The 27,247-nt window shown below is 39.4% G+C and overlaps 1 protein-coding gene across 1 annotated transcript; it reads left to right on the top strand.

The window, feature by feature from the left end:
• The first annotated feature begins 2,991 nt into the window (after positions 1-2,991).
• Positions 2,992-26,758, top strand: loxl4 (lysyl oxidase-like 4). Its single transcript, XM_025897315.1, has 14 exons — positions 2,992-3,321; positions 5,245-5,561; positions 5,642-5,856; positions 12,529-12,567; positions 12,756-12,969; positions 13,059-13,236; positions 17,846-18,000; positions 18,094-18,261; positions 18,619-18,781; positions 18,860-19,103; positions 19,943-20,058; positions 20,388-20,524; positions 23,953-24,064; positions 24,147-26,758. The coding sequence occupies exons 1-14, from the start codon at positions 3,009-3,011 to the stop codon at positions 24,215-24,217; spliced, it is 2,442 nt and encodes an 813-aa protein (XP_025753100.1). The 5' UTR covers positions 2,992-3,008; the 3' UTR covers positions 24,218-26,758.
• The last annotated feature ends 489 nt before the right edge of the window (positions 26,759-27,247 follow it).

Raw genomic sequence — 27,247 nt, 5'->3', positions numbered from 1 at the left:
GGCCTCAGTGCTGAAGTCAGCCTATATTTAGCTTTCTGTACTTTCAACCCCAGAACCTGTACAGCCTGTACTCTATACATTATGAGCAGAGGCCTATATGCGCCTGTCGCCAGCTTGAAAGTAAAAGCGTTACGAAAGCCTGGAGAGACGGCATTGGGGGTGAGCATGAGGGGGTGCTGTCATTTGAAAAGGCACTTGTTTATTGTTGGAGAGCATGTATTTATTTCATGCCTCCACAGATTGTGGGTAAGGGCAGAGCCGACTCGGTCGCTGTAATTAGAGAGGTGAAGGGAGAGAGAGAGTGCTCTGCCACAGAGACCTGCTTTGCTCAAATATTCATAGTCCTATGAGAGCTGTGTAACACTCTCACTAGCACACACCCCCAATGAAAGTATTGGCACATAGGGAGGGACACCTGTCTGGTCTGGTTTAATTAGTCTGATATGCAATCATGCATCATAAATTATAATGAAAGGATGCCGCGCTCAGCAGCGAGTTTTTTTTTTTTAACCTAAGCAAACCCCTATTTCCTTTTTTTCTTTTACGTCTCTTTTTCGTCTCTGTCGGCCTTGGAGGTCCCTCTGATTTGGCCCCGCTAATAGGGGGTCTGCTCTTCCTGTTCGGGTTTACCAGTCAGGGAGGGACCTCCATTTCGCCACCCAGTCACACCATCTCTAGCACACACAAACATTTCAATTATAGCGTCAATGGTTACATGTGCACACATGAATAGGCGCACACTGTAAGGAACGTGTGAATCCTTTTGAGTTTGTTGGAAATCTGCATACGGCGAAGTGTTTTTTACGGTTGAGCTTGATGTTTTGGTTCCTAACCCCCCTGTTATAACTGAAATTTTTCATGTCTATGAATAAACCTTGCTGCCCTCGAAAACATGCCCACCAACGTTTACTTGAAAACTGAAAAAGGGTTTATCAACAAAACACCTCAAGGCTAAAAATTTCCATACAGCTAAATTTATCCCCAATCTTCCCAAAAGTGACTCTAGAAATAAATAAACAGGTTTCAAACCTGCAAACCTATAGTACACATGTGGAAGAAACCTAAACCCAAATCAGGACCGACCATGAAGTGTTTAAAAGCCATAAACGGAACATTTTCCCCTTTCTTCTGGATCTACACTGATGAGGTAAAGCTTTATGCTTTCTACACCATGATGATAGGTTAGACTATAGTAACACACTCCTGGGCAAGGGTGGTATGGCGTATTCTCATCAGTCACGTTTGCCATGCTACGGTAGAGCTGGGACTATTTTAGATTTGGTGGTTTGTGGCCATCTCAACAAGGAAATATCTACCCTGTGGTATAGGGAGCTTCTTTAAGACACTTGGAACTTGATGTCTGAAACTATTCTGGATCCAGAGTCCTTCCTGTTGGCTACATTTACATTTCACCCTAAACTTGTGTAACATCGTGAGGGTACAGTTGTGTAAAACACCGTCAGCCTATCAGAGTGTACAAAATATAAAGGGACAAAAAAAAGAAAATAGTAGATAAATTAATGAAAATAGGATTGTGGATATATATAAAGTCAATTTTGTATTAAATAATGTGTCTTGAAATTGATGACACTGTAGGTGTTGGTGACAAATTTCTGAAATATTTACCTACAGATTAATTTGTCTATGACGAACACAATGTTTTATCTCAGAGCTTATTCAGCAGTGCTTCAGAGTATTCATTCACAGTTATACACAAATGTCAGCCAGGAGAAATCAAGTGGATATTAAAAACTTAAAAACAACATATATATATATATGTATATGTATAATCTCAAAGAATGAAGCCCAGACTGAAATGTACGCAGGAGGAGGGAGGCAGGGAGGAATATAGGGAGGAGGGAAGAAAGGAGGATTGAGGAAAGCCTTTAGTAGGCACACTCCTTCACTCAGTCACTCTCCCCTTGTAAGTGACACCCACCACTACATTTGCTGTCTGCAAGGTGAGTGATCCTTCATTTTACCTTCTCATTATTATCATTATTATTTTTCAGTGTTTACAGGCTTCTCACTTGTTAATTTCATTTTAATTCAGGCACATCTGACATCAAGTGTAACAGGTGTTTTACGAGATAAAACTTTGGCACAAGTTCTTTTACTCTGTTAGAATTTCTTTAACATAAAGTGGATACTTTTTGTGTCTTCTAGCTTTGGATTTAAAGAAGTTTAAACATTCCTAACTGCATTTTTTGTAAGTTTTTAATATCCACTAAACATTTTTGGGGGTCTTTAGTGCTTTCCTGTGGCCTTCAGTGATTTAGTGTTTCACTTTTTGCCCCCACTGTGCTCTTGTTTGGCTTTGACACTTGTCAACTTCCAGTTTAAACCTGCCACATGTTTCTGTCTGGTTAGTTAGCCTTGGGGAATGTTTATTTACGTGAACTGTCATACAAAAGTGCATCTCTAATTATATGCCTGTGTCTGACATGAGTGCAAAGTACTCGTTTTATGTACTCTGTCTTCCATTGCATCACTATAAGATTTATGCGGTGACTAAAATCTAAATGTGGAACGCCAAAACAAGTCAGCCTCTATCTCTGATTGTCAGCAGATAAGTTACCACTGCAATGTTAACTGTGTCTGAGCCTAATTCATTTCTTGATGTGATAACAGAGAGGAACACACTGGTAGCATCCGAGAGTAAACTACCTGAAAGATTTTGTCCAGAGGATGTCACCGTTGGTCTGTTTAACATCCAGGCCTCTCGTGCTATCGTCTGGTTGGCTGTGACTTGTGTTTAAGAGAATTACTCAGTAGTCTAAAGGCGGTAATACCCTAGTATTTTTTTTAAAGAGTCTTAAATAATGGTATTTTGCTAATTTTAAGATGAACTTCAGACAGTTGATAAGGACTGGCCCTTGACTTTATAATTACTGGCAAACCAGTTACATTGTTTCATGGCATAGTTCGAATGGCAATTTATGAAAAGTTGAACAAAATAAATAACGTTTTTCAATTTTTATCTACAGACCTCATCTTCTGAGTCAGTAATGGCCTGCAGTCTATCGATCAGCCTCTTCCTCCTTGTGCTCCTGTCCCTTTCCTGTCCCGCTCGCGCCGAACCTCGGAGGACTACAGCATCTCAGCGCAGAGTGTCTCGCGCACCAGCTCTCAAGGTCCGCTTGGCAGGCACCTTCGCGCGACAAGCGCACGAAGGGCGCGTGGAGGTGTTGCACAACAACACTTGGGGGACCGTCTGCGACGATGAGGTGGACATCAAGCTCGCCAACGTCGTGTGCCGTGAACTGGGGTTCGAAGGTGGCTTAACGTGGGCTCACAGCGCACAGTATGGAGAAGGAACGGGTGAGAGCACTCCCTGTATGAAGTTACCGTGGAGTCTTCTTTGGCAGTCAGCATTTTTTACCGAAGAAAGGCGAACTCTCAGTTTAGTCTTGTCAAGAAAATCCAAACTATATGTTGCGGGGGGCTCTGACTGGGTTTGAAATTTTGACAGTTTAAACAGAGCGAACAGTTATTATTACACAGACAATTTAGCGTCTATGCCAGCTAACTTACTGTCATACTTCATTAATTGTTTTAACAATGTAATAATATTTTCAACTTTTTATTAGGACAAATACAAAATGAACCAACCACATAGCAGGAACATGGTGCTTTTAGACATGTAGACATAGTCAGGAAGATTGGGGAAGAAATGTGATTTAAGTAGTTTTGAATGTGGCATGGTAACTAGTCTGAGTATTTCAGAAACTGCTAATCTACTGGAATTTATCCATACTGCCATCTTTGGGTTTTACAGCTAATGGTCCAAAAAATGTAAAATGTCCAATGAACAATAGTTCTCTGGATAAAAATGTCTTGCTGACACCAGAGGTTAGAAGACAATAACCAGACTACTTATAGCTGTACAACTGATGTATGCAGAAGAGCATCTCTCAATGCTCAACATGCCAAATCATGAAGCAGATGGGCTAATGCAGCAGAAGGCCACACCAGGTGCCTCTCATGTCAGCTAAGAAAAGGAGACCGAGGCTACATTTTGCACACGCTCACCAAAATTGGAAAATGGAAGATTGAAAACGTGTGTACTAGTTTGACAAGTCTCAAGTTCTGCTGCAAAATTCACATATTGGTGGTTGTAAACTGACATAGAGAACATTAAAGTAAGGCTCCGCCCTGTCTTGTATCAACAATTTATGCTGATGGTGGTGCAATGGGCATATTTTCCTGGAATACTTTGTACCAATTGAATATCACTGAAAAGGCACAGTCTACTCAAATATGGTTGCCAACCAAGTCTATCCCTTTATAACCACAGTGTCTCTATCTCCTGATGCCTGTATTCAGCATGATGATCTGCTATATTTCAAAGCTCTTTCTTGAACAAGACAGTGAGTTCAGTGTACTCGAATGCCCTCCACACCTCACCAGATCCCAATCCAAAAGAGTACCATTGGTATGTGGTTGAACAAGAGATTCTCATAAAGGATGCACAGCCGACAAATCTGCAGCAGCTGTATGATGCTATCATGTCAATATGGACCAAAATCTGTGGAGAATATTTCCAGCACTTTGTTGAAACTGTGCCACTAAGAATTAAGACTGTTTTTAGGGAAAAAGTCGGTCCAAGCTGGTACTAGCAAGGTAGAACAGAATAGAGAGCAAAGGTGTACAAAGTAACTGGTGGGTATAGCTTAACAATTAAGATTTATTGGAGTGGCAGGCAGCCACTAACCTGTCTACTCCAAAACTTCCACAGTACAGTGTGCTTGGCTCACAACTGTATGGCTTCATGAAAAGGCAGCCAATTAAGACATTCAAAATAAGTAACATCATAAACTGACAAAGATAACTCGTTGTGGGATTGGAATCTACATCTCGTTAAGGTTGCCTGGCAGGCCGGCAGAGCAAATATATGGGCTGAAAAAGGGCATTTGTTTTAGAATAATGACAGCATTTGCTTGCCAGAGTTGTGCAACACTTGCCATGGTTTATGGACATTCTTTACTGCTGCTTTTAAATCCAAATTAAAGAGTTGAGTGGATTCAGGGAGCAGGATCTACAGCACTCTGCCTTGTAAAATACTGTGTATCTACTGCTAAACACGCCACTAAGGTGCAACCCTAAATCAGCGTAGCACTAAAAGTCAAGCGTTAGGTATTTAAGAAGTGATTCTGGCTGATGTTTAGATGCATCGGCCAATCCGTTACTTGATCAATGAAAGTCTGAGTGAATCAAGTTTTGCATCGTTTATTCTTTTTCAAGGCCCAATATGGATGGATAATGTACGCTGTGACGGCTCAGAGAAGTCCTTGAAGGACTGCAAACACAACGGTTGGGGAGTGAATGACTGCAAACACTCTGAAGATTTGGGGGTTGTGTGCACCCCTGAGCGTAGGGTGGTGAGTCAGCCAGCCAGCAGAGCCCACACCACTGCTCCAAGGCCTAATGGTAATACTGCACCTCAATGGCAGGGGCTTGTGGACACCCGTGGGCAACCAGGGTATGGATATTATGGAAATGGACATCCATATGAGGTTCCCAGGTTCCAAAGACCCCATCATCATCACCACCACTATCAGGTACAACAGTTAATGTCTGGCTAATTACTGCATTATTTGTAGAAAAATATGTAACAGTTGTGACATTTGTATTCCCTAAGAGGCAAAGTAAGGTGCGAATTGAGGAGGTCCGTCTTCGCCCCATCCTCATGTCTACAAAGAAGAAGAGCCTTATGACAGAGGGTGTGGTGGAAGTGAAGCATGCTGGGAGATGGAGACAAGTTTGCGATAAGGGCTGGAGTCTCAATAGCAGCCGGGTTGTGTGTGGGATGCTTGGCTTTCCAGAGGCTACTCAGCACAATGTGAGAACATATAAGTAAGTATGAATCTTTCTCACTAGCTGCACTGACAGCAATACAATCCACTTTTATGAGGCCAGGTTATTAGATTGCAAAACACTGGGCTGTTGACTGTAGTTCAGAAGGGCAACATGCTATGCCATTCATCTGACTGTTAAATGACTACAAACACATTGTGAAGAATGGATAAAAACGAAAAAAACAAAACAAACAGCAGCAGCAGCAGCACCGCAGTTAGAGGTCTTGCTTTGGGCTTATCTTCCTCCCCCAGCCACTGCTTTCCCATGTCCCTCAGCCCCCCCCCACCTCTTCTTTCCTCAGCCTCAGGATGATGATAAAGGGGATCCCTTACTCCTCTCTACTGCCCTTTCTCTACCCCTCTCTCTAGGCAAATCACCTCTGCACACCTCATTGCCTCTCACTCCCTTTCTCCTTCTGATACCATCTTCAGCCTGCAGCTCACAGACAAACAGCTCTACTTTAACTTTTAGATTCCAATGCAGAGGTGCAATATCACTGCTGATTGTGCTCTTAACTGTCCCATCGATACTATGTGTGAGACAGAGGTCGCTTTTGGAGAGCAGGATGATGGTATGTGTGGAGTGACTTGTCTTTCTGGCTGTGGGATCTCTGTGGGCTTAAGTAAGCCATGCTTTTCTTTACTTTTACATGCCACCACAGAAAAAGCATGTGTGACTTGCTGCCAGTGTGTGTGAGTACGTATATGTGTGTACTATGGTTATAATTACTTTTTTTAATGTTTTCCAGCACTGAAAGTTTGGTACATCTACAAAAAACAATGCCTCTTTTAGTGCATTACTTTAGAAGCATGGAAACCTCTGCATTCATTTGTGTTTAATTTCATTTAAGTAATGGTACAAGAACACTTTATAAATACAACTCACACTAAAACTAGGAAAATATCACAGAGCTCTGAAAATAACTTCTAAAAGGATAAGTAAAAAACACAGTGCTGTTGTCTCACAGCAAGTAGGGATAGGGATGAATCCACTGGCCAGCTGGGGCCTCCCTGTCTGGAGTTTGCATGTTCTGCCTGCATAGACTTCGGTTATTCTGGCAGTCCAAAAGCCATAGGTGTGAATGTGACTGGTTGTCTTCCCTGTGTGTTTGTTAGCTCTGCGATACACTGGAAATCTGTCCTGTGTGTACTTCGCTCTATGGCAGCTGGGAAAGGCTCCAGGCCCCCAGAGACCCTTAAATAGAGTTTGTTGAGAAAATGGATGGGCTGGGGATTGTGTTTCTTTATTACTGAGAATCAGAAAAGAACAACTTCTCAATGTGTTCTTTGCTACTTTTTATGTCATGACAGTGCTTAAGCTTTTCATTTTACTCAGTTTGATTTTTCAGTCAATGAAAGAAAAAAAAACACAGACAAATGAAGATATTTGTTGCAGTTTTATGTCAGTTTGGCAGACAGTTTTTAAGCCAGGTAACAAAGTACAAGACGGATGCACACACATGAATAATGAATGGTGTTGAACTCATCTCATTGACTTTTAACATGAAGGAATTTAACTTAAAAACCATACTTAAAATATGGTTAAGGTTCAGTATGAGCATGTGCATACTGTCATTGTCCCAATGAGCATGTCTCTTTTTGCCCCTTTGGCCCGCATCCTCTTTGTTGGAAAAAAAAAAAAAACCCTCAGCAGTGGTTTTTGGGACTCTTTGCGTTGTAAACCACGGGAGGACCACATATTAGCAGAGCATTTCTCCACTGCTGTTCTGAGAATGAATGGTGTTTGACCCTTTGTGGAAGATGGATCCAGGTGGATCTTGCTTGTGGAAACCTGCCATCTAGAGATGATTCCCAGTTTAGCTGTTCCGTCCCTCTACTGGCTCAGGTTACTCTGACTCAGCTGGTGACAGACCGCAACATCTGCTGTAGGTACTACAACCCTCATGCTTCTGAAATGCTGTAACTGTTAAAGGGAAGTTGATTTGTTTTATAGACTTTTCTGAGTTTTTATTGACTTGACAAACTATTGGAGTGCAGCCACTCTGAAAGTATTTCTGCATTGCCCTTGAATTACGCCATCTCTGTTGAACTTGTGTGTTATTGGGAACACAGTGAAGCTATAACCTGATTCTACTGTTGGAGGAGGCGATCGTATGGCGTCATATCTTCAGTAATAAAAGTCCCTCCGAATAAGCTGTTGTTTAACAGCTGAGCCCGACTCTGTACACGGTCTGTACAGGATCATTTATTAGAGCACAGCTTCCCCGCATTGCAGGTGTGGTGCTTTTCATGCATCTGCTTGATTTTCTTATGCAGTACAGATTCACAGTACAGGTACAAAACACTGAAATGTGTAGCACAGATCCTTGTTTAGGGGAATTAGGTGGATATATTTGTATGGTTCAAATAGAGGTGATTTGGCTGCTTACCAGGAAGATTGATATACCAGTGGAGGACAGGGCTGTTGTAGCTTGAAGGGCTTTTATTGACATCTTCAGGGGAATATGCTCACTGTCTTTTTTAAGATGTTGTTTTTAAATCTTCTAAGGTCAAGTAAAAGGAGCTTAAATAACAGGACTCTTCCTGCTCTTTTAGTATCTGACCAAAGCCACAACAAAGTGCACAATACTGTTTACCTTAATGTTCAGCAAAAAGTACTGTAAGCCAATATCTTGAATTCTTTTATTGTGTGTATAAATTATAAGGCTCTGTCATGGAAGTGGCTGTGATACATCTGGGTTTGTCCTTCCTGGGTATGACCAGGGGTTTTGCTTAAGCCTCAGGCGCTATATTAGTCCGAACCATGATGATGTGTTTGTTTCCAAATCTGTACCTGTTTTCTGTCTCCACAGAAGCATGTTTGTTCCCTCTTTAACATGTGTTTTTGACTTCAGGCTGTTTCAAATACATTTGCCTGAGTGTCTTTGTTCCAAGTCATATAAGAAAGTTGTTTAACAGACTTGGTTTCTAAAATCTGAATGTGTTAAATGTGAGGTTACAAAATAACATCCAGAAGAATGCAAGCAAAAATGTTCATTCTGTTTCAGACTGGACTTAGGGGTAAATGTACGGTTGCACTTTTGACTTGACTTAAATTGCCACTTTGTACTCTAATTACAATCATGATAGCCAGAAGAGTCATAGAAAAACAATTTGGTTGTTAAGCGTTCATGTAACATCTTTCACTTGCCAAAAAAGCGTAGGCTTGTACTGCATGGTTCGAACAAAGCCAAGCTTTCTTGCCAAGTTTTTCTGTCCATTCTTAGAAATTCCAAACCCTGCCATGACTCTTCCTGTGTCACTTGGATGAAATTCTGAAGATGCTATAATTACAAGTTGGTCAGGACCAAAGCTCTCCAGGGATTCTGCTGAGGGTGAAAAAACACCCCCAATTATAGCTGTGTGTGAGAGAGAGTGAGACAGAGATGGCGAGGATGGAGGCAGAGAGTAACAAGAGAAGAGCGGATGGAGAGAAAGACGGAGAGCAGCAGTCAGACGAGCCAGATTTTCGCTTGCTCGTGTGAAATATAGCCAATTACAGCTGCAGTTTGCAGCGCTGCCTGCTGTGTCAGCAGCTGTCTGTCTTCCTCTGTCACCATAGAGATTTGGGGACTTAACTGGGGACTTTATGTTTAATTATATTTCAGTTAAAATTTTCTTATGACGAACGTATCATTTTCAGGCTTTTGGGTGACATTTTCTTTGACCAAATTTAGTTTTCCTGTCTGATGTCTGTATGATCTTCTTCAGTGCTCTTCCCTCTAATTTATTTTCCCATCTTTTTATTTCTGTGTGCATGCCAGTGGCTATTTTGTGGCTTGGAACAGACTGTGAAAGGTGGTTTTTAAAAAGGGCTTGAATCATAGGCATTTTTATCACTTCACTTGGGCCTAGCAACTGTTTCACAAGCAAGATTTTCTACCATTATATACATTCTCTTTATATTATTTATTTTTAATTATAATAATTGCATCCATTTCTGTTCTGTGTAATTCTACTTTAAATCTTTTTTTCACTTTTCTTTCGTGTCCACTTTAAGGTAGATCTTTGCTGAAAAAAATGGATGTAAGCAAGTTTGATTATTATTAGTTATTTATTTTTTTGCCAATACTGGTTTTTAAAATTTATCTGATGTAAAACAAAATGTCATTTATATATAATTCTGTTGTAATGTAGCATCGGAAGATGTAGAAATGACCTAATATCACTGCTGAGCAGTGTAAAGCTGATAAAACCCAAACAGTGATGTAATGCATGTCTTTTTTAACAAGCAGGTGTAGACTCCCTATAATTAACTTCTGTTCTTTTCCACAACAAGTGCTGGACACACTATTTGGCTGATGAATGCTGTTGAGGTGAAAAACAAGTGAATACTGGGGGTGTCTGTTCAGATAGCTCAGATATACTTTCATACAGCTCCTATCCCTTCATATTTTAGTTACATTTCATTATTTCTTTTTATGTATTTAACAATGTGTTTATGGCTTTCATTGTGCTTGATTTTAGCATGGCAAACAGTGCTGTAATTCAGTTAAATAAAATACCTAAAGGTATCATTTATAGTCTAAGTAGTAGTCCTGTTGGCTTCTGAAGAGGGTAAATGGTTAGCTGATTTGTCTGTGGTAAGGTCACAAACAAGTCACAGACATGTTTGCCTCATGTGAAAATGAGTGTGTAGCTGTTCCTCGCTGTCTATCTTATGGTACTATAAAGCCACATGGTAGACACATTTAAAATGTTTTACAAGTGTAATTCAAGAGACTGTAAAGTTTAAGTGTTAAATTTTAATGCAATGAGCCAATTCCAAGTTACAGTAAGATGCATGACAATATATAGGGCTTTATTTTAAGCTATGCACATTAGTTAAAACAATGCCTTTATGGGTTTTTTGTTTGATATATTTTTCATGTAGTTATGTATCAGGGCAAGGCTATTTATGCAACTGAAAAATCTTTTACAGATGTTCGTTTTTGCATTTATGCTTCAAATGGGGCATAGAGAAGGACTGGTTTAAGATTTGAGATATATCTGCGAATTTCAAAACACACGTTGAATGATTCCTGAAATAAAAACATGTTATTTATACTGAAATACTTTTTGAAGGATTGTTTATATTTTTAGGTCTCATTGCCCACTTACTACTTATAGCATCAAGAAACAAGTTATTATGTGATTCTGGAAAGTGTAAAATCAGCAGCCCATGACTTCACTCAACCATCAGCATCACATCATGTCACTAAAAACGACTTTCTTTATTCCACTATCCTCAGTTTGTTTGCTTTTTTTATGGTTTGTCTCTTATAACTTTCCCAGAATGTCTAGAGTTTCATGTCTGAAATAAAAATATTGACCTGCCTTTACTTTCATACAGATATCCTTAGATCTTCGATGTGTTTGTTTCTTTAAATGGGAACACCACTCGAATCAGAACTGGAGTGTGTTTTAGTTTCTTCAGTGTGTGACTATCAAAAAAACATATATATTGAAATTGGTATTGTGTGTGTGTGTGTGTGTGTGTGTGTGTGTGTGTGTTTCCACTGTACAGGGTGGTTTGATGACCCCTTTTTTCCTGACTGACGAATATTAATCTTACTTTAATAAAAACTTAAGCCACTTGTCCAGATTTATAAAATAAAAATGTCAGTGCGATTGTGCCATGTATATCTGTGAGTGTTTTGGTGTAATTGATGTGAATGTTGGTAATGGTGCATGCAGTTTGCAGTGGTTGGAGGATGCCCTGGTATGATCTGTTTGGCATGTGTGCACTGTGTGTCTGCCAAGAGAACAAACGGCTTTCCTCTCCACCGCTCTCCCAATTCAGCCAGCCTAGTTGGAACATAAATCTCTGTTTCGATCTTACATTTCTTGGACATTCAGCGTAGGGTATTGCCAGAGGTTTTGTTTATATATCGTGCTTGGTCAAAGCCTGTTTTTTAAGAAATGTTCTTCTTCACAGATGTTGGATGGCATGCTTTTTTTCCCCTAGTGTGGTTTTGGAGATTAACACCATAGATCACAATATCTAATTTTTTTTTGTTTTTTTGTTATTTCTTTAATCTCTTTATAGCTCACATCTTGGCGTCATTGCGTAAATCTCCGCTAAGCAGCATTGCTTGTTCCGAAAGTCAGAAAGTCTGTGTTAGTTTATTTAATGTAAAAGTGTGTAATTTAGATAAAAATTACCCTGAACATTTTTGTTGAACACATATTTATGTTAGTGGGTACAGAACATGCTATTACACAGGCTCTAAACATAAACAGAGTACACTTGGTAAATAGCAAACAGCCCACATTCAGGAAAGAAATACATCCTACTGAATATATACAGAGAGATGGAAAGTGAGGTTCCTGAAAAAGGACAAGGATTGTACTTTGTTAAACTGTACTAGCCATTACTATCAATATATCTAACTTTACACTCACCACAAAGCCACATGCTAAATTTGTTCCTGATTTATGTGCAGAAGTTATATTTGCAGCTGCATGGTTCATTTCAAGTAGCCCAGTAAGGCTACTTTTCTAGTAAAAATGAAGTTGGTGTTTTAAGTGTTTGTTACTGCTCTCTGTGCTGAAAACACTTTTATGTGATCGGATTAGATAGAAACAAAAACCAGCAGATGATATTCAAATTGGTCCAGGTGTGTGTGAGTGTCAACCTCAGAAAACAGACAGTCCTGATCATGTCTGTTTCTGTTCTGTTCTTTTACAGGAAAATATGGGATACCAAGGTTGAAGATCCTTCAACAAGGTAATAAAATGACCCTTTTCACCCTTTGTTTCTTATCTACAAATGTGCAATTTTATAACAACATTCCTGTATTAACTATACAGGAATTACTACTACTTAATATCATTAAGAAACGCTAACAAATTAAAACCAAATTGTTAGTATCTTTAAGAATATGTTACCTACAGTTTACTTTCTGTTCTTTGCAGACTGAGTCTCATGGCAAAAAAGAAAGGATTTTGGGTAGAGAAAGTTCATTGTATAGGCACTGAGAACAGTCTCTCAGAGTGCCATGCTCAGCTGTCAATCCCCCGGAGTCCTACCCCTTGTAAAAATGGGAGACACGCAGTGGTCAAGTGTGTACCAGGACCTCAGTTTGCTCGCATCTCTTCAGGAAGACCCCAAGCGCCCTATCCAGTTGTGGTAAGGCTAAGAATTTGTATCTACATTCGCACAATCATGTAGTTGTCTTAGTAAACTGATTTTTATTCTCCCTTTGTTGCTGTGTACAGCCTGTTCGTCTCAAGGCGGGCCCCAGACTGGGAGAGGGGCGTGTGGAGGTGCTCCGTGATGGAAAATGGGGGACTATCGTAGATCACTTGTGGGACAGAACAGCAGCTAGTGTTGTGTGCAGGGAACTGGGCTTTGGTACTGCCAAAGATGCCCTGCATGGAGCCTTTATGGGTCAAGGTAAGACTAGAAATTGCTGTTGCCCAAAGCACAGACTTTCATTAAACATTCTGGAAAACTCCACTTTTAATGTAGTCATTCTGACCATATAATTTGGATGCTTGAATGTGTTTATCATGCGTCATGGTATTCCAGAGAAGACAGGGAGACTTTTCAGCCTTTTGCTTATCTTTTGTTTACCATAGACGCCGCACCCGTCTGCTCTGACTGATCAGATAATGTGTGGGCATGTGTGTTTGTCTGTCTGTGTATGTTGCCTTGTGAAGCTGCAAATGTGTTGATTGCAGTATCTCCAGCTGTGATTATGTGAGTCCTGTGCCAGGGCTTCCAGCTGCCCAAACAGCATATGCATGTGTGCGTAGACACACACTCACTCACAAAATGAAATGCTATAAGCCATAGTAGTTTATATTGGCATTTGATACTAAAGCCAGAGACATAATCTTGCTAGATTCAAGCAAGCTTTTCATTCACTTACTGAGAGCTGTGGTCTTTTTGCTTTAATTTCAAATGTCCAGCTTTGATGACACACACAGACGCAGTCAGTACCCAGCTGCGCCAGTGGTGACCCCACCCTTACGAGATGTGAGAACAGCTTCCCCATGCCACATGGTAGGGAGTAGTCTCTAATCTTGCTGATGGAGATTAAATGTGGGATGATGGTCTAGCTGTTCAGTTGATCACAAAAAGCAAATTTTTATGTGGTTTACGTGCCTCTTATACCCTATTACCTCTTGAATTGGCATTTGTTTACCTTAAAGAACTAAAATCAGGTTTTTTTGGCTTTCCTCAGATTGCTGTTGCATTAGTTTGTGTACACATTGTTGTCTGGTTTCAATCAGTTATTTGGCCAGGCTTCAAAGTCATATGTCTAGGATAGACAGAGGTGTATAATTTGTCAGTTTTCTATCTCAGTGGGGTTTCATTTATTTAACCACAGTGTTACAATGTTTTTCACTCGGATTCACTTCACGTGGCTCTCCTATTCATTGCACACATACACAAACACACAGGGAGAGAGAAACTATTGCAATCATAACTGACAGAAAAACGCAGTAGCTGAAAATTTTAAATTAGGTTTAAAAAAATAAATATGCCTCAGAATTGGTAGATGTATTCTTCTTACATGTACTCTACATATATGTTATATTTTACTTCTGTGAGTTGGTTTCTATAGTTGGTGATTCACTCACACACTTGCAACCCTGTTTTTTTTTTTGTGGCTATGCAATGACCAGAGCAGAAAGCTTTACGAAGAGATATTATCTTGACCTTCAGATTTGCTCTTCTAGAGACGTCAATAGGTGGAAAGTTCATTCTGGAGGCCGCCAAATGCATTGTGCTGGCATTTTGGCATAATTTCAGGAAAAACAATGATGTATCTTTGTGGGAGTCAACTGCCATATTTGAGTCTCTGTTAATCATCAGGAAAGCGTTATAACTACTTTGCCTCTAGACTTTTAAAATCTTTTTTAAAATGCAAATATAAAATGTCAGTTAACCGTGTCACTTAAGTTAATTACAATCAAAGAATAATGCTTTATGTGGATAAAGTTGGAGCACTGATAATATAATGTCACTGATTTCTTGAAACCTGAAGTCGTTTGAAAGTAGCACGATAAAGCTGAAGCGATCATTGTCAGAAGTGATACACGATAGGATAGTGCAATTACACTCTGCTGTCCACTATATTAACCTCGAATAAAGTATATCCAATATGCACCAGGCTGCTACAGATAAGCCATACTTCTTTTATATGCATCAGACCAGCTGGCTGCGCCTTGTTTAGCTCACTTGGCGGTTTTAGAACAATAGCAGTGATATGATCGGCTAAGAGTGAATTTGGAAAGCGTCATGCCCCCAGTCCTAAAGTACTCAATATTCAAAGCACTCTCAGATTGCTTTTGACAAGTTCAGCTTGTCATATTTATTACCTGATTTCCCTGGTGCTCAAAGGACATATACATACTAGCCTAAATGTCATTTGAAAAGGCCTAATTAGACTCGTAGATATATAAACCCTCACAGGAGCAACACATCTGTTTTCAATGTAATTTTGTGTAAAACATTTGCCAACATACCTATACATATACATCTTTAACGCACACAAAAAAATTCCTCATCATTTCTGTCATATCTTTTTGCCAGCAGGACCCCACAGGAGAGCACGACTTTATTTATGATGATCAAATGTGATAATGTGATAAAGGCTGTGGTCGAGTTGACTGGCTGATTACAGAGTGCAGTGCACCAGTCAGATGTTCTGCCTCTGAATGTGGCCTCACTTATCAGATTTGTTGAAACGCTTGCTTGCACATATTAAATGGCCTTTATAGTATACAGACATAGAATATCCCAGCTGGATTAGTGAGATGCCATCTTCTAACTAACCTTGAAATCCAGATATCAACATAAATGTAAAAAATAAAACGTGCCGGTCTTGGTGCAAGTTTGCTTGTGCCATTTAATTTCAAATAAGCAAGCAAATCTATGCAGAAATTTAAATGACTGTTGCATTTTACTGGGGAAAAAAGTCTTTTGGCAGGAATAGAGAGAGAAAGAGAGAGAGACATTCCATGGAAAGAAAAACATTACACACATTTAACTGTTCCTAAAATTGAGTTTAATTTCAGAGAGGACAAGAACAGGGTTTCCCTTGTAACCACTAAACAACTATTTGCACTATACTCAACAAGAATGTAACTGATATTATGCTCTTTCCATCCCCAAAAGTCAATTTTCTAATCTCTTCAAATGATCTTTGGCATATGCCAGTCATAATTACATATTAACCCAGCTCTTTCTTGTATAGACTAAATTTAAGATACCACATTTATATTATGTCTCATTATTGCTCTCATAGATGTATCTGCTCCAACCTAGATATTTTATGCTTGTGTTCATGTTTTAATTATTCGGCAGAATATAAGAGACGAAAGGTTCTCTTCAGGCTCCACCCGCAAGCTCTTTAACTCCCATCATCATTACATTTATCATCATCATCAGTGAGTTAAATTACAGGGACAATGTTTCTATTTCCTTTCTTAACCAACATTGTTATTTTTACTGTGTAATTTTACCCGTGAGGTACGTACATATCCAGCCATTTTCATGCAGTAGGGAAGATTAGGACTTGGTCTCATTTAACCTAAGCACTGCTGCTGTAAAAACTGTGACAGCTCAGCTGATTCTGGTGTAGAAAAGCAGTCATTCTGATTTGTTGTTAGAGCTTGATCAGTCATGTGACTGTGTCGTTAATAATTAATACATACAATCAATAACGAATTTACAGTTGTGTGTGTCTAAGTTTGTGTCTGTGTGTGCGCTGGCACGCAAATGTGTCTTTGAGGATGCAGTATTTTTGTTACTTGTTGGCTCTAATGATGATGGTGATGATGGCGCCTGTTGTAGTTGTGCTTTATCTTAAATTTAGATGATTAGAGATCTTTAATGTGATTATAATTGATGATCCTTAACCAGTTTTGTTTCCCGTCTTGCACTTGGTACCGTACACCCAGTGTATAATGTTTGTGTACTATAGTCTACACAGTGGGAGCACAAAGAGTTTAGTAACACTCTCAGTGGTTGTGAGTATTTGTGTGGATGCAGAGTGCATGTGGCTTTCTTGGAATTTATTTTAAGCTTTTGTGGATTTCCCAAACTAAGGTTTAAATAGATTTTGTCACTGTTCATTTTGCTTTAAATGGGCCCCCTGTGTTTGTCCTGATACGTTAAACAGTGGGATTTTGGCTCTAGTTTGTGGCCTTTACCATGCAGATAGAGGTAGAAGTGGTTTAGATATGTCTTTTTCATCCATATGAACCCACGCATGGTGACCAGTATGGAAGCAGGCCTACAATCTACCAAAACCAACACAGAGACATATTTGGTTGGGCTGCAATCTGGTCCCAACTATCTTCTTTTACGCCCTTTTTCTTGGTTTTGTTTTTCCCATAGTTTGTGTGGTTTGGTTGTGTTTATTTCAATGCTACTTCATTTCTCAGTTTACAGTTTGTGCTTTGTGTTTTAGGAAAACACAGAAGCCATAGTTTGTTGATATCCTATCATCATTATCACACCAGCTGTTTCCCTAAAAACTTTTGCATTTTCCTATGTTGTTTAAAGATTATCTGGGTTTTAATAGCAAACAAATCCTTGTCTGAATCCTTTATAATGCTGACATAGCTTTTGCTTTTTTGCTCACCCAGGGTGGTGGACTCCACACAATGTAGTTGTCGTTGTTGTTCCTAAATCAAAAGAATGGTGGTAATGAGGTGTGACAGATGCCCAAAGTAGATGTTGGTTGTGCTGCTGCTTGGCTTGCAGAAGCATTTTGTCATGACTGATAGGAACTTTTCATTGTTGGTTTGATGCTAACATAGAGGAAGCTTTTTCATATGAAAGGAATAGTGAACCTCGGTTTTATGTGTTTGCGCTCTTTTGCATGACAGAGTCTCGTAATGCCATTGCATCTGTGGTGGGTGGCCTCAGACAGTCACAAGGGATATTACCCTTCAGTTATGCCCATGCTTTTTGGGTTTTCATTTGTTCTCATTTTTGTGATGCATCATTTTTTTTAAATCTAATAAATCTCCTCCTTTCTATGCAGGTACAGGGCCTATCCATATGAACAATGTTCAGTGTACTGGGCTGGAACACTCTATTCTAGACTGCTACTTCCAGGAAGTCCAACCATGGACATTCAAACACAGCCAGGATGCCTCAGTACGCTGCAACGTTCCTAAAACAGGCACAGAAAAGATGGTATGAAATCTGTACCATCACAGTTCATGAGCTTATTAGCTTTCACTTATAGCACATCATCCACTTAATTCTTTTAATTCAATGGATTTCAAGGTGCGGCTTGCTGGTGGTAGAGTCCCATCAGAAGGCCGTGTAGAGGTGTTGATGGAGGTTGGGGGTCGTAAACGCTGGGGCTCTGTCTGTAGTGAGAACTGGGGCATAACCGAGGCCATGGTGGTATGCAGACAGCTGGGCTTGGGCTTTGCTGCCAGTGCTCATCAGGTAACTATCCCCTTGACAAACATAACAGGTTATTTTGATCTCTTTTTATAGTGCAACCAACTTTTGCCAAAGTATTGTCATCAGTATCTGAAATGTTCTAAAAGGACAACGAAGCACTCCCACTTCTAACCCAATTAGTTTAATTTTGAAAATGTCAGAGTAAAGTGGTCAGAGCCATCTTTCCTCTAAGATTTATCAAAATCTAATCTGCAGTGTCTTAAGGTATTGATGAGAAATAAATGAACACGTAGAGACCAATCCATAGTCACAGCCCCTTCATTAACTTCAACAATGACTGGGAAATGATGACTATGATACTATTTATTGATAGAAAACTCTACACCCTTCCTTTGACAGGAAACCTGGTACTGGCCTGCCGACCCCAGTGTCAGCGATGTGATTCTCAGTGGAACTCACTGCGTGGGGACAGAGCTTTCAATTCAACAGTGTCGTCGTAACAACCATATCCATTGTCCTCGTGGAGGTGGAGCAAAGGCTGCTGGGGTCAGCTGTTCAGACAGTAAGTTGCAGTTTTTACCTGCAGTCTTCCCTTCTCGTTCAGTTTGAATCTTAAGATAATCTGTTACACCTGCTTCAGCGGCGCCTGACCTTGTTGTGGATGCCCAGCTGGTCCAGGAGACAGCCTACCTGGAAGACCGTCCTCTCCATCTTCTGACCTGTGCCAATGAAGAGAACTGTCTGTCATCATCTGCTGCCAGGATGAACTGGCCTTATGGCCACCGACGCCTGCTGAGGTTCTCCTCCCGCATCATGAATTTGGGTCGTTCTGATTTCAGACCCAAAGCATCGAAAGAGAGCTGGACATGGCACCAGTGTCACAGGTATATTATCCCTGAAAAGAAGTAAAGAGAGGTGTAAAATTGCTTTACTGTTTAGGAGTGTGGGTTGACGGAGTGGAAAAAACCTTTTAAATACTTAATTGGATGTAGGATGTTGTGGTTGCCCTTAAGGTCATTCTAAGTTTTGGGTTTTCACGAGCTGTCAGAAATATTTAGGCAAAAACATGTTCTTTATTCCACATATGGATGTGGAATAATGCTCCTTACACACTGAGTAATTAAAGGTATATTTATTTTAATTGCATTCAATTGCTACCAGGGAAAAAAAACATACTGATGTGTGATCTCATTCCCGTGGACACGGCAGGTAGCATGCAATATGGCCAATAGACATAAGCGCCTTTGTCCGTCACTAGGCCTTAGTTTCTTTTCAGTAGGAACAGAGCACTTTCAAACCTGTCAGGATGAGCGAAGAGGGTGGCATAGTGCGCTGACTGCGTGAGATGTCCCAAATCACGAACCCTTCTACAGCGCATGTTTGTGGAAATGATGGTTGCAATCATCCGGCTACCACAGGTTGGATGTAATACAAAGGACCGTGCAGTCAAGTCCGCCTCAGTTTATTACAACATATCAGAGCTATGGATGTGCGTTTCAAAGCCTGCCATTCATTTAGAATGAATAAACAGTTCAACCAAGCAAGAACTAAAATAAGCTTCTGTGAGAGGTGTTACGGTGACACCCTCTCTCATGTTCAAGCAGTGAGGTCATAAGGATATAAGCCATAGGGAGCTAGTGTTCAGTAAGTGTAAATGCACACACTCAATTATCGGACACACACATACACGCTCTCACCTGGACTTTCCCATCTGTCGTCACAGGCACTACCACAGCATTGAGGTGTTCACGCATTACGACCTGCTGACTCTGAATGGCACAAGGGTTGCAGAGGGACACAAGGCCAGTTTCTGTCTGGAGGACACATATTGCCCTGATGGTAATTTTCAGCACAATTCACCCCCCCTTTCCAAAAAAAACATAATGTTTCCCATTAGTGACAGAAAATTAATATCAATATTTCAGCTACAGCTATTCAGATTTTTACTTTGTGGTTAATGTATTAGATCGCCGCTGTTGTTGTTTGTTCACTCTCCATTTACTTGTTATATCATGGATGAAATAGCTCATATGAAAAAGCCCATTGTTCATACAGTATGCAGTCCAGCGCAATTCAGAAAGCTAAAGGCTCTTAAAAATAACAGGGAGTGCCAAGCATTAAATGAGCTTTGATGTTGTGATTGATAATGTTGCTGATGTGTATTTTAGGCCTCCAGAAACGCTTTTCCTGCTATAACATGGGTGATCAAGGCATCTCTGTGGGCTGCTGGGATACATATCGCCATGATATCGACTGTCAGTGGGTTGACGTGACCGATGTACGGCCAGGAGACTACATATTCCAGGTCAGAAGTTTATATTTGTCACCTTTTCTTTTTCCAATGTGGGAAAATTTTATTGCCGGAAAAATGAAATATAAGTAACTTTGCTTTTCAGAAAACACTTTAAAGTAAAGGGAAATAGGCTTATTCTGTTAGAAAAGAAGGTCTGTTTAGTTAAAATGCAACTACTGTCAGCACAAAGTGCAGACTTCTAAGTTTTCTCAACAACTTTCTGGTGACTGGTGGAGAATTAATCTGGAAAAAAATCTTCATATAACAATGATATTTTTACACATATACTTTTGTTCTGATTAAACAAACATGATACTGTATAATGTGCCCTTTAATGAGCTTCTGTTTTCAAAGCTAAGCTAAGTGATTGTTGGCTGCATTATGTATGGCATACATTTAGAGTACTGTGCAAAAATCTTAAGCAACCTTCATTTCGTAAACTTATTTTGCAAAGTGGTCTTGAGCAATAGTTCTCTAGGCTTTCTGAAAGTCTTTTTCTTTGGACTTTGAGTGCTTTTTCCACTCACTTTCAGGTGATTATATCTTTAGGCACTTTGTCTCTAGCAGGCTGTTTCAAAAGCACATATATGTTCCAATGTTGTTGAATCTATGTAAAATGCCAATGATAAAAAAAAATCTGACAGGCATAAAATAATATTTTTGCGCCAACAAGGTAATTCCTAAAAACTTATTAGCTGAAAACTTGGCATATCTTCTCATGATGTGTAGTCTGTCCTTAAAAAATCTGAGGAATCTGGGCAAGTGGAGGACAGGAGAAGAGGTGGCGGGTTCAAAAAGCACATAAACAGTATCTAAAAACAATGTCCTTAAGAAAAAGAAAAAACAAATCCTGCAAAGACCTGATAGGGTACGTGAGAGAAGCATCTGGTCATTCAGGTGATCCATCTACTGTTTACTGAAGCCTCATCAGAAATTGATCCACCATGCAGTACCATCTGGAAAGCATCTGATTGGCAACAGCTTCATTTTTCAGCATGGCAATGATCTCAAACACACTGCCAATGCAGTAAAAGTATACCTGGATAGAAAAACACATGATATTATCACAATAGTTTGGGATCATCTGTACAGTTAATGGAACAAAAGGCAGCTACCCTGCAAAGAAGAGCTTTGAATGTCTTTCAAGAATCCTGGAGAACTAAGACTACTTAAAGAAATGATAAGCAAGCTTGGCTAAGAGAATTCAGGCTATGTTGAAGAATAAAGGTGCTCATTGTACAACCTATGCTTTTAGTTTATATGCTGTATTTTGGACGTTTCAATACCTTGCTGCACCTATTTCCCATTTTCGTAACAGAATACAAAGAAAATGGTTGGCTTAGGAATTTTGAATAGTATTTTATGAGTGCAGTAATAATGTTCTCCTCTAAGTTCCAGAAAAAAATCACATTTAAATCTTAAAATGTTTAACTGCTTCGTCAAGATCAGAGATTCTTTTATTAGCAGAGGTTCACAGGCTTTAAAGGTGGATTTCCTCATGGCTGGTTGTGGTTTCTGTCTATTTCAGTAAAACCTACTGACCTTCTTCTAAACAGTCATCACCTTAACCATTCCTGTATCTCTCATTTCTTTGTCGAATTAAGTCAGTGTGGCTGCTAGTCTAAAACACACCAAGGACTCCATATCTCATTATCCTCCTTTTTCAGTACAGACCTCTGATCTACCAGTCTTCAGATCTGAGCATGCTCCCAATTACCTTCTCGATGTGGTAGACTGGTTACAGTATAGCTCACTGTTTGATAATTATTGCTGTTACTCAGTTTGTCTGAGAGGTTGCACTAGGTCTTTGTAATTAACACTGTTCTGCTGTCTGTTTAGGAAGAGTTCATTTAATTTCGGCATGATTGATGTGTCATACTCATATATAAAGGCAATTGTTAACTATATGTATTTTAAGTAAGATGAGTGGGCGTAATTAAGTGCCACACTGCTGTAGCATAGTATGGAGGCAAATCAAGGCCAATACATGATAGAACAGGCAGAAATTGAGTTATATCAAATGACAGAAAGAGACAGAAACCAATAAAAGTGCAAAGGTCATCATGAAAGGGTATGAACCAATTTTAACTGAGAGAGACGAAAAAGTAAAACCTGTGAAGGAGTTTTTCACTGAGGCTGCAGAATTGGAAAAAATACAAACATCTCTTATAGCAGCGCTCCTCTGTGCTGTGTTCTTTCATTTATCTAGTAAAGTGCAGATGATGCCTGACTTTACAGATCGCGGGCTTTACAGAAGGATTCAGCAGGCCTGCCCTTGAACCACCCAGTGCTAATGAAACACACAATTTACCCAAATTAACTAGTGCCTCCCTTTAGTCAAACAGCACCTAGTTCCCTTCTTCCATTAGGAACGGCTAATTTACCACCAAGGAATTTCTCCTGCCCTGTTTTTATTTTTATAGCTACTTTCTCACTGAGCAACGCATTCTGTCACCGAACCAATCTTCTGCAAAAGCCTCATACACTCTGGTCCAACACTCTAATTTACACTGAAAAATTAAGAGAGTTTTTCTGCATTCACTGTGTTTTTAAGATGGGTTCTCCCTTTTTTAGTATAGTTAGCCTTCTTGCTTGCTTTAAGCAGTTTGTAACCTGTACTTAAAGTGGGTGCAGCAGTTTGCAGAGCAACCATTACAGTAAATGGCGTCTCAGTATTATCACCAGACCAGATTAGGAGAATGGTTGTATCAGCAGTTACAGAGTTGCTCTGCAAATGACAGACTAGGCTATTAGTAGAGTGCATGGCAACATTCAGAATAAGACTAATTTCAGACACATAAACTTTCTTATGCATAACTACTCTTTTGCAAAAGACTTCAATTTCAGGCTAATTTCAGGCCCTTGTTGTGCACTCCAATGTCAGCATGAGGAGCAGAGAAGATTTCCCTTGCAGGCGCTTTGGGCTCCTGTAAATTTTCAGAGCTTCTTACATGGCCAGTTGCCATAATTTGTGTAAACAGTTAAATCTTTTTGTACAAGTTGTAAAAGCAAGAAACAATAGAATTCCTGTGATGGTCAAACAGTATATTTCGTGCTTTGCATTACACAAGCATTTTACTGCCCCATGTTATTCAGTGTATATATTCAGCTGTAGACTACCAGCTTTAGGTCCATGTGAAAGTACCACATAGTGTATTTATCCTTACAATAGTAATACTGTATGGAAAAGTCATCCAACTTTTTATAGATGAGAAACAGACTGACTATAAAAACAATACCAGCTACGAGTGCAGTTTAATAACAGGCCCTCAATTTTAAATCCAACTGCTCTTTATTTAAACTGCTTTCCCATGTGTGGGGAGAAGAGACTTGTTCCTTCCTTAGCCACGAACATGGTCTACTGAGGACACTTTACTAGACCAAAGTGTGCGCCCTGTTTCCTAATAAATAACGTCCATTATTATCGTTTTATTTTGCAGGTGGAAGTCAACCCCTCACTGGACATGGCTGAGTCTGACTTTATGAACAATGTTATGAGATGTCGGTGCAAATATGATGGCCACAGAGCTTACATGTATGGATGCCATGCAGGTGAGGGTACTAAAAATCCTTCTGTTTTTTTCACCGTAATTTTCAGCTGTCACCTCTTAGTAATGATGTTGTTCCTTTACAGGTGATGCATATAGTGCAGAAACTGAAGACCTGTTTGAGCATCAGAGGCAAATCACCAACAACTTTCTGTAGCCTGTCCCAGGGTCCAGGAGGAGGCCTTCTCATGTGGCCCAGGGACCACTCAGGGTGGGCTTAAGTTGATGGCATCAGGCCCTTTGGATTTTAGGACCCACAATAATATGTAAAACAGTGCCTGCTCATCTCCTTGCAAGATGTGGAAATAATAATACACAGCAGCAGCCATTGCAGAGACACTACTCAACTCACCGACTACAAGAGTTGGGAGGTTAAAGATGGTCAACATGTTTTTTACTCTAGTTAAGTAAGATTTTTGTTATTATAACTACACTATTTTTTGTGAATGTGGACTACTAGTAACTTAAATTAGATTTTGAAAACACATACACATGAAAGACCTTCATGTCACTGTAACTAACCTGCCACAAAGACAACAGGGAAGCCGATGCTGTAAGGACTAAAAAGACTAAAAATGGGTGTGTTAGAATTATTTTCCCCAATATCATGATAGAAACTTGGGATTGAATCATTTGTAATACTTGTGTTATTGGTGCTCTTTAACAATACTGTATGTCATTATATTAACCTCAGTATATTTCAGGTGAACGGTACATTCTGGGTAGTTTTCCTTTCAGATTATTTTTACTTTGGTTTAAAGAAAAATCAGCATTTTACAGAAGTGTAGCTGTCCCTCTCATCTAGAGTAGATGTCAGATTATTTTTGTGGAACAAAGCACTTTATCTTTTAAACATCAGTATTCTAGTTTTGTCCCCACTCTTGTTTCATTAACCATTAAGAATTTTATCGTTTCATATTTACATTTCAAAAAGTGAAATACAAAGGGTTTTTTCATATTCAATGTGTTATTTATGCTATAGATTATTACTTTATTTATTCATGAAATTGACACCTAAACAGCATTCTTAGTGAAGAGGTTGTTAGCTAGAATCTATATAAAATGTTTTTGCTGTTTTTCTAGACCAGGGGATAAATCATTTATACAGTTGTTAAAGTATTTGGTATTTGAATGACCCCATAATACAGCTGAATAATTGTAGATATATTTTATTTTAGTTAATAAAACAACTGTAACAGTAAAGTGTTTTTTTTCCTCTTCCACCCTCTCTGATGGGAGAGAAAACTGGTTTGAGAAGACCACAGCATTGGGGCAGGCAAGAAGGCAGGCTGGGTTTTGAGAGCATATAAAAAGCATTTTAATTGCATACGTTGGGTTAGATTTACTGTTAAGGTTAACATTCGGGCTATAGCAAAGACATTACAAAGAAACACTATGGAGTAGTTACTTAAAAGGGACAAATTTGTGTTTGTGTGTTTACATAGGCTACAAGAAAAAGATTTTCTCAGAGATTTGGCAAGTGAGGGAAAGAGAGGATGGAAAAGAAAAGGAGAAAGACAGAAAGGGATTAGGGTTTGGAGAAAGACTCAAGCAGACATACAGTTTTACTACCAAATCTGCGTTTTTTTGTAGGCAGCCATACAGCGACCACAAGCTGGCATTTTCAGCTCTCCTACGAGAACAACATGTTTGTCTGGGAGAAAAAAATGAAATAAAATGTCCTGTTCATGTTTCAACACTGGCCTTGTTTGTGCTTACAGAAGGCCTTCTAAAACGCACTGTGTATTGTACACTTTTGCTGAATCTCTTAGCACAGCAAACAATAATACAACATTTTCTTTACAACATGGAACACGTGTTAATGATGTTATTTTACCCATTAATGTATTTGATGTGTTTGGCTTACTGGCTTAGTGGTTAAACCCATTAAGATGGTTTTCTAATGGACAGATTCCAGGACATGTTGTGGAAGAGACACGTCACTCATAAAGACAGCTGCAGACTTAATTAATTTCTTCAGCAGATTGGCGTAATCCTCACCAGGACTCTTTTTTTCCTTGACAAAGAAGGCCCTTTACAACTTTGTTATAATTATGCATGCCCATCTAAACAAAGAGATTTTTGGGGGGGAAAGTCTAAATTTGCTGTTTGCTGATGCTTTTCTGTTGTTTTGTGCTTGTGTACAGTGTATTTTGACATATTACCATGGTCTTTTTCTGTGTTATTTAACATTATATGCCACTCCATAGCTTAAGTGGCTGTATATTCATCATATTACTGTATTATTACCCATGCTGTAAGCGTAGCACTGGGATATTGTTTTCTATGGCCAGTTGTGCTTTAATTCTGTCTTTAAAGCTGAGAGTGTGATCCACGTGGTGCTTATCTACAAAGCTGTACTCTCAGGGATTTTGACCTCATCTAAAAATTAAAAAAACATGATGTGATTAAGTTTGCTTTTAGCTGTGATGCATACATTATGACACCAAATAAACTGGATCTGTGTTTTTTGTTTTGTTTTGTTTTTTTCCTTTTTTTGTCAGCTCAACTCTTACAAAATGTAATCTGTACCCACATGTTTATCTTGCAGGTAAAATTTAAGGTATGAAGGTGATAAGCTTTGTTACGTCTTTCCTTGAGGAAAGTTAGATAGACACTGTCTGAGTCAGAGCCACATTTCAGTTAAAGAACAAATCACAAGGCATTCATCCATCATTACTGTGAATCAATAAAACGTCATCACATACAAAGTTGTCCTCTGTTTTCTGCCTCCTCCTTGCATGATGCTGCAGATGAGAAAACTAATCAAATTCTGTATTTTCTCGGTATAAACTGTAGATGTGATATTATGCGTAGCATTAACTTTTACCTGCTCCTGATGTGCAAGTTAATTGGTGGGAAGATATGATCTGTCAGGTATCTTATGTTCTTCAGTTGTAGATTCCCTTTTAAGATCTTAGGCTTGCTCTGACTCAGTCCCCTTGTGAATACTGCCTCTCAGGGGAACTGAGAAATTGACTAACCATTCCAGTAAAAAAACAAGAAAGCATTAATGACTAAATCCAAACATATCAACTTTGGGAGACGTGGGTAGAGTAATCAACTATGTCTGAACAGAAAGTTTACCCTTAACAAAAGTCTGATTTGATCACAGCTGACAAATCCACCCAGAAAGAAAACAGCAGAGCTGTGAAGTGGTCACTCGCTGAGATGAAACAGCTGCTGG

This window comes from Oreochromis niloticus, linkage group LG13, assembly GCF_001858045.2.
Source record: "Oreochromis niloticus isolate F11D_XX linkage group LG13, O_niloticus_UMD_NMBU, whole genome shotgun sequence".
In the NCBI taxonomy this organism is placed as follows: Eukaryota; Metazoa; Chordata; class Actinopteri; order Cichliformes; family Cichlidae; genus Oreochromis; species Oreochromis niloticus.
Note: the sequence above shows the minus strand (reverse complement) of the source record. Positions and strands in the feature narration are given on the sequence as shown.

Coding starts and splice junctions, on each gene's coding strand:
- loxl4 (XM_025897315.1), top strand. CDS start 3,009: ATGGCCTGCAGTCTATCGATCAGCCTCTTCCTCCTTGTGCTCCTGTCC. Junction 18,782..18,859: donor TGGGGTCAGCTGTTCAGACA/GTAAGTTGCAGT, acceptor CACCTGCTTCAG/CGGCGCCTGACCTTGTTGTG. Junction 24,065..24,146: donor CATGTATGGATGCCATGCAG/GTGAGGGTACTA, acceptor GTTCCTTTACAG/GTGATGCATATAGTGCAGAA.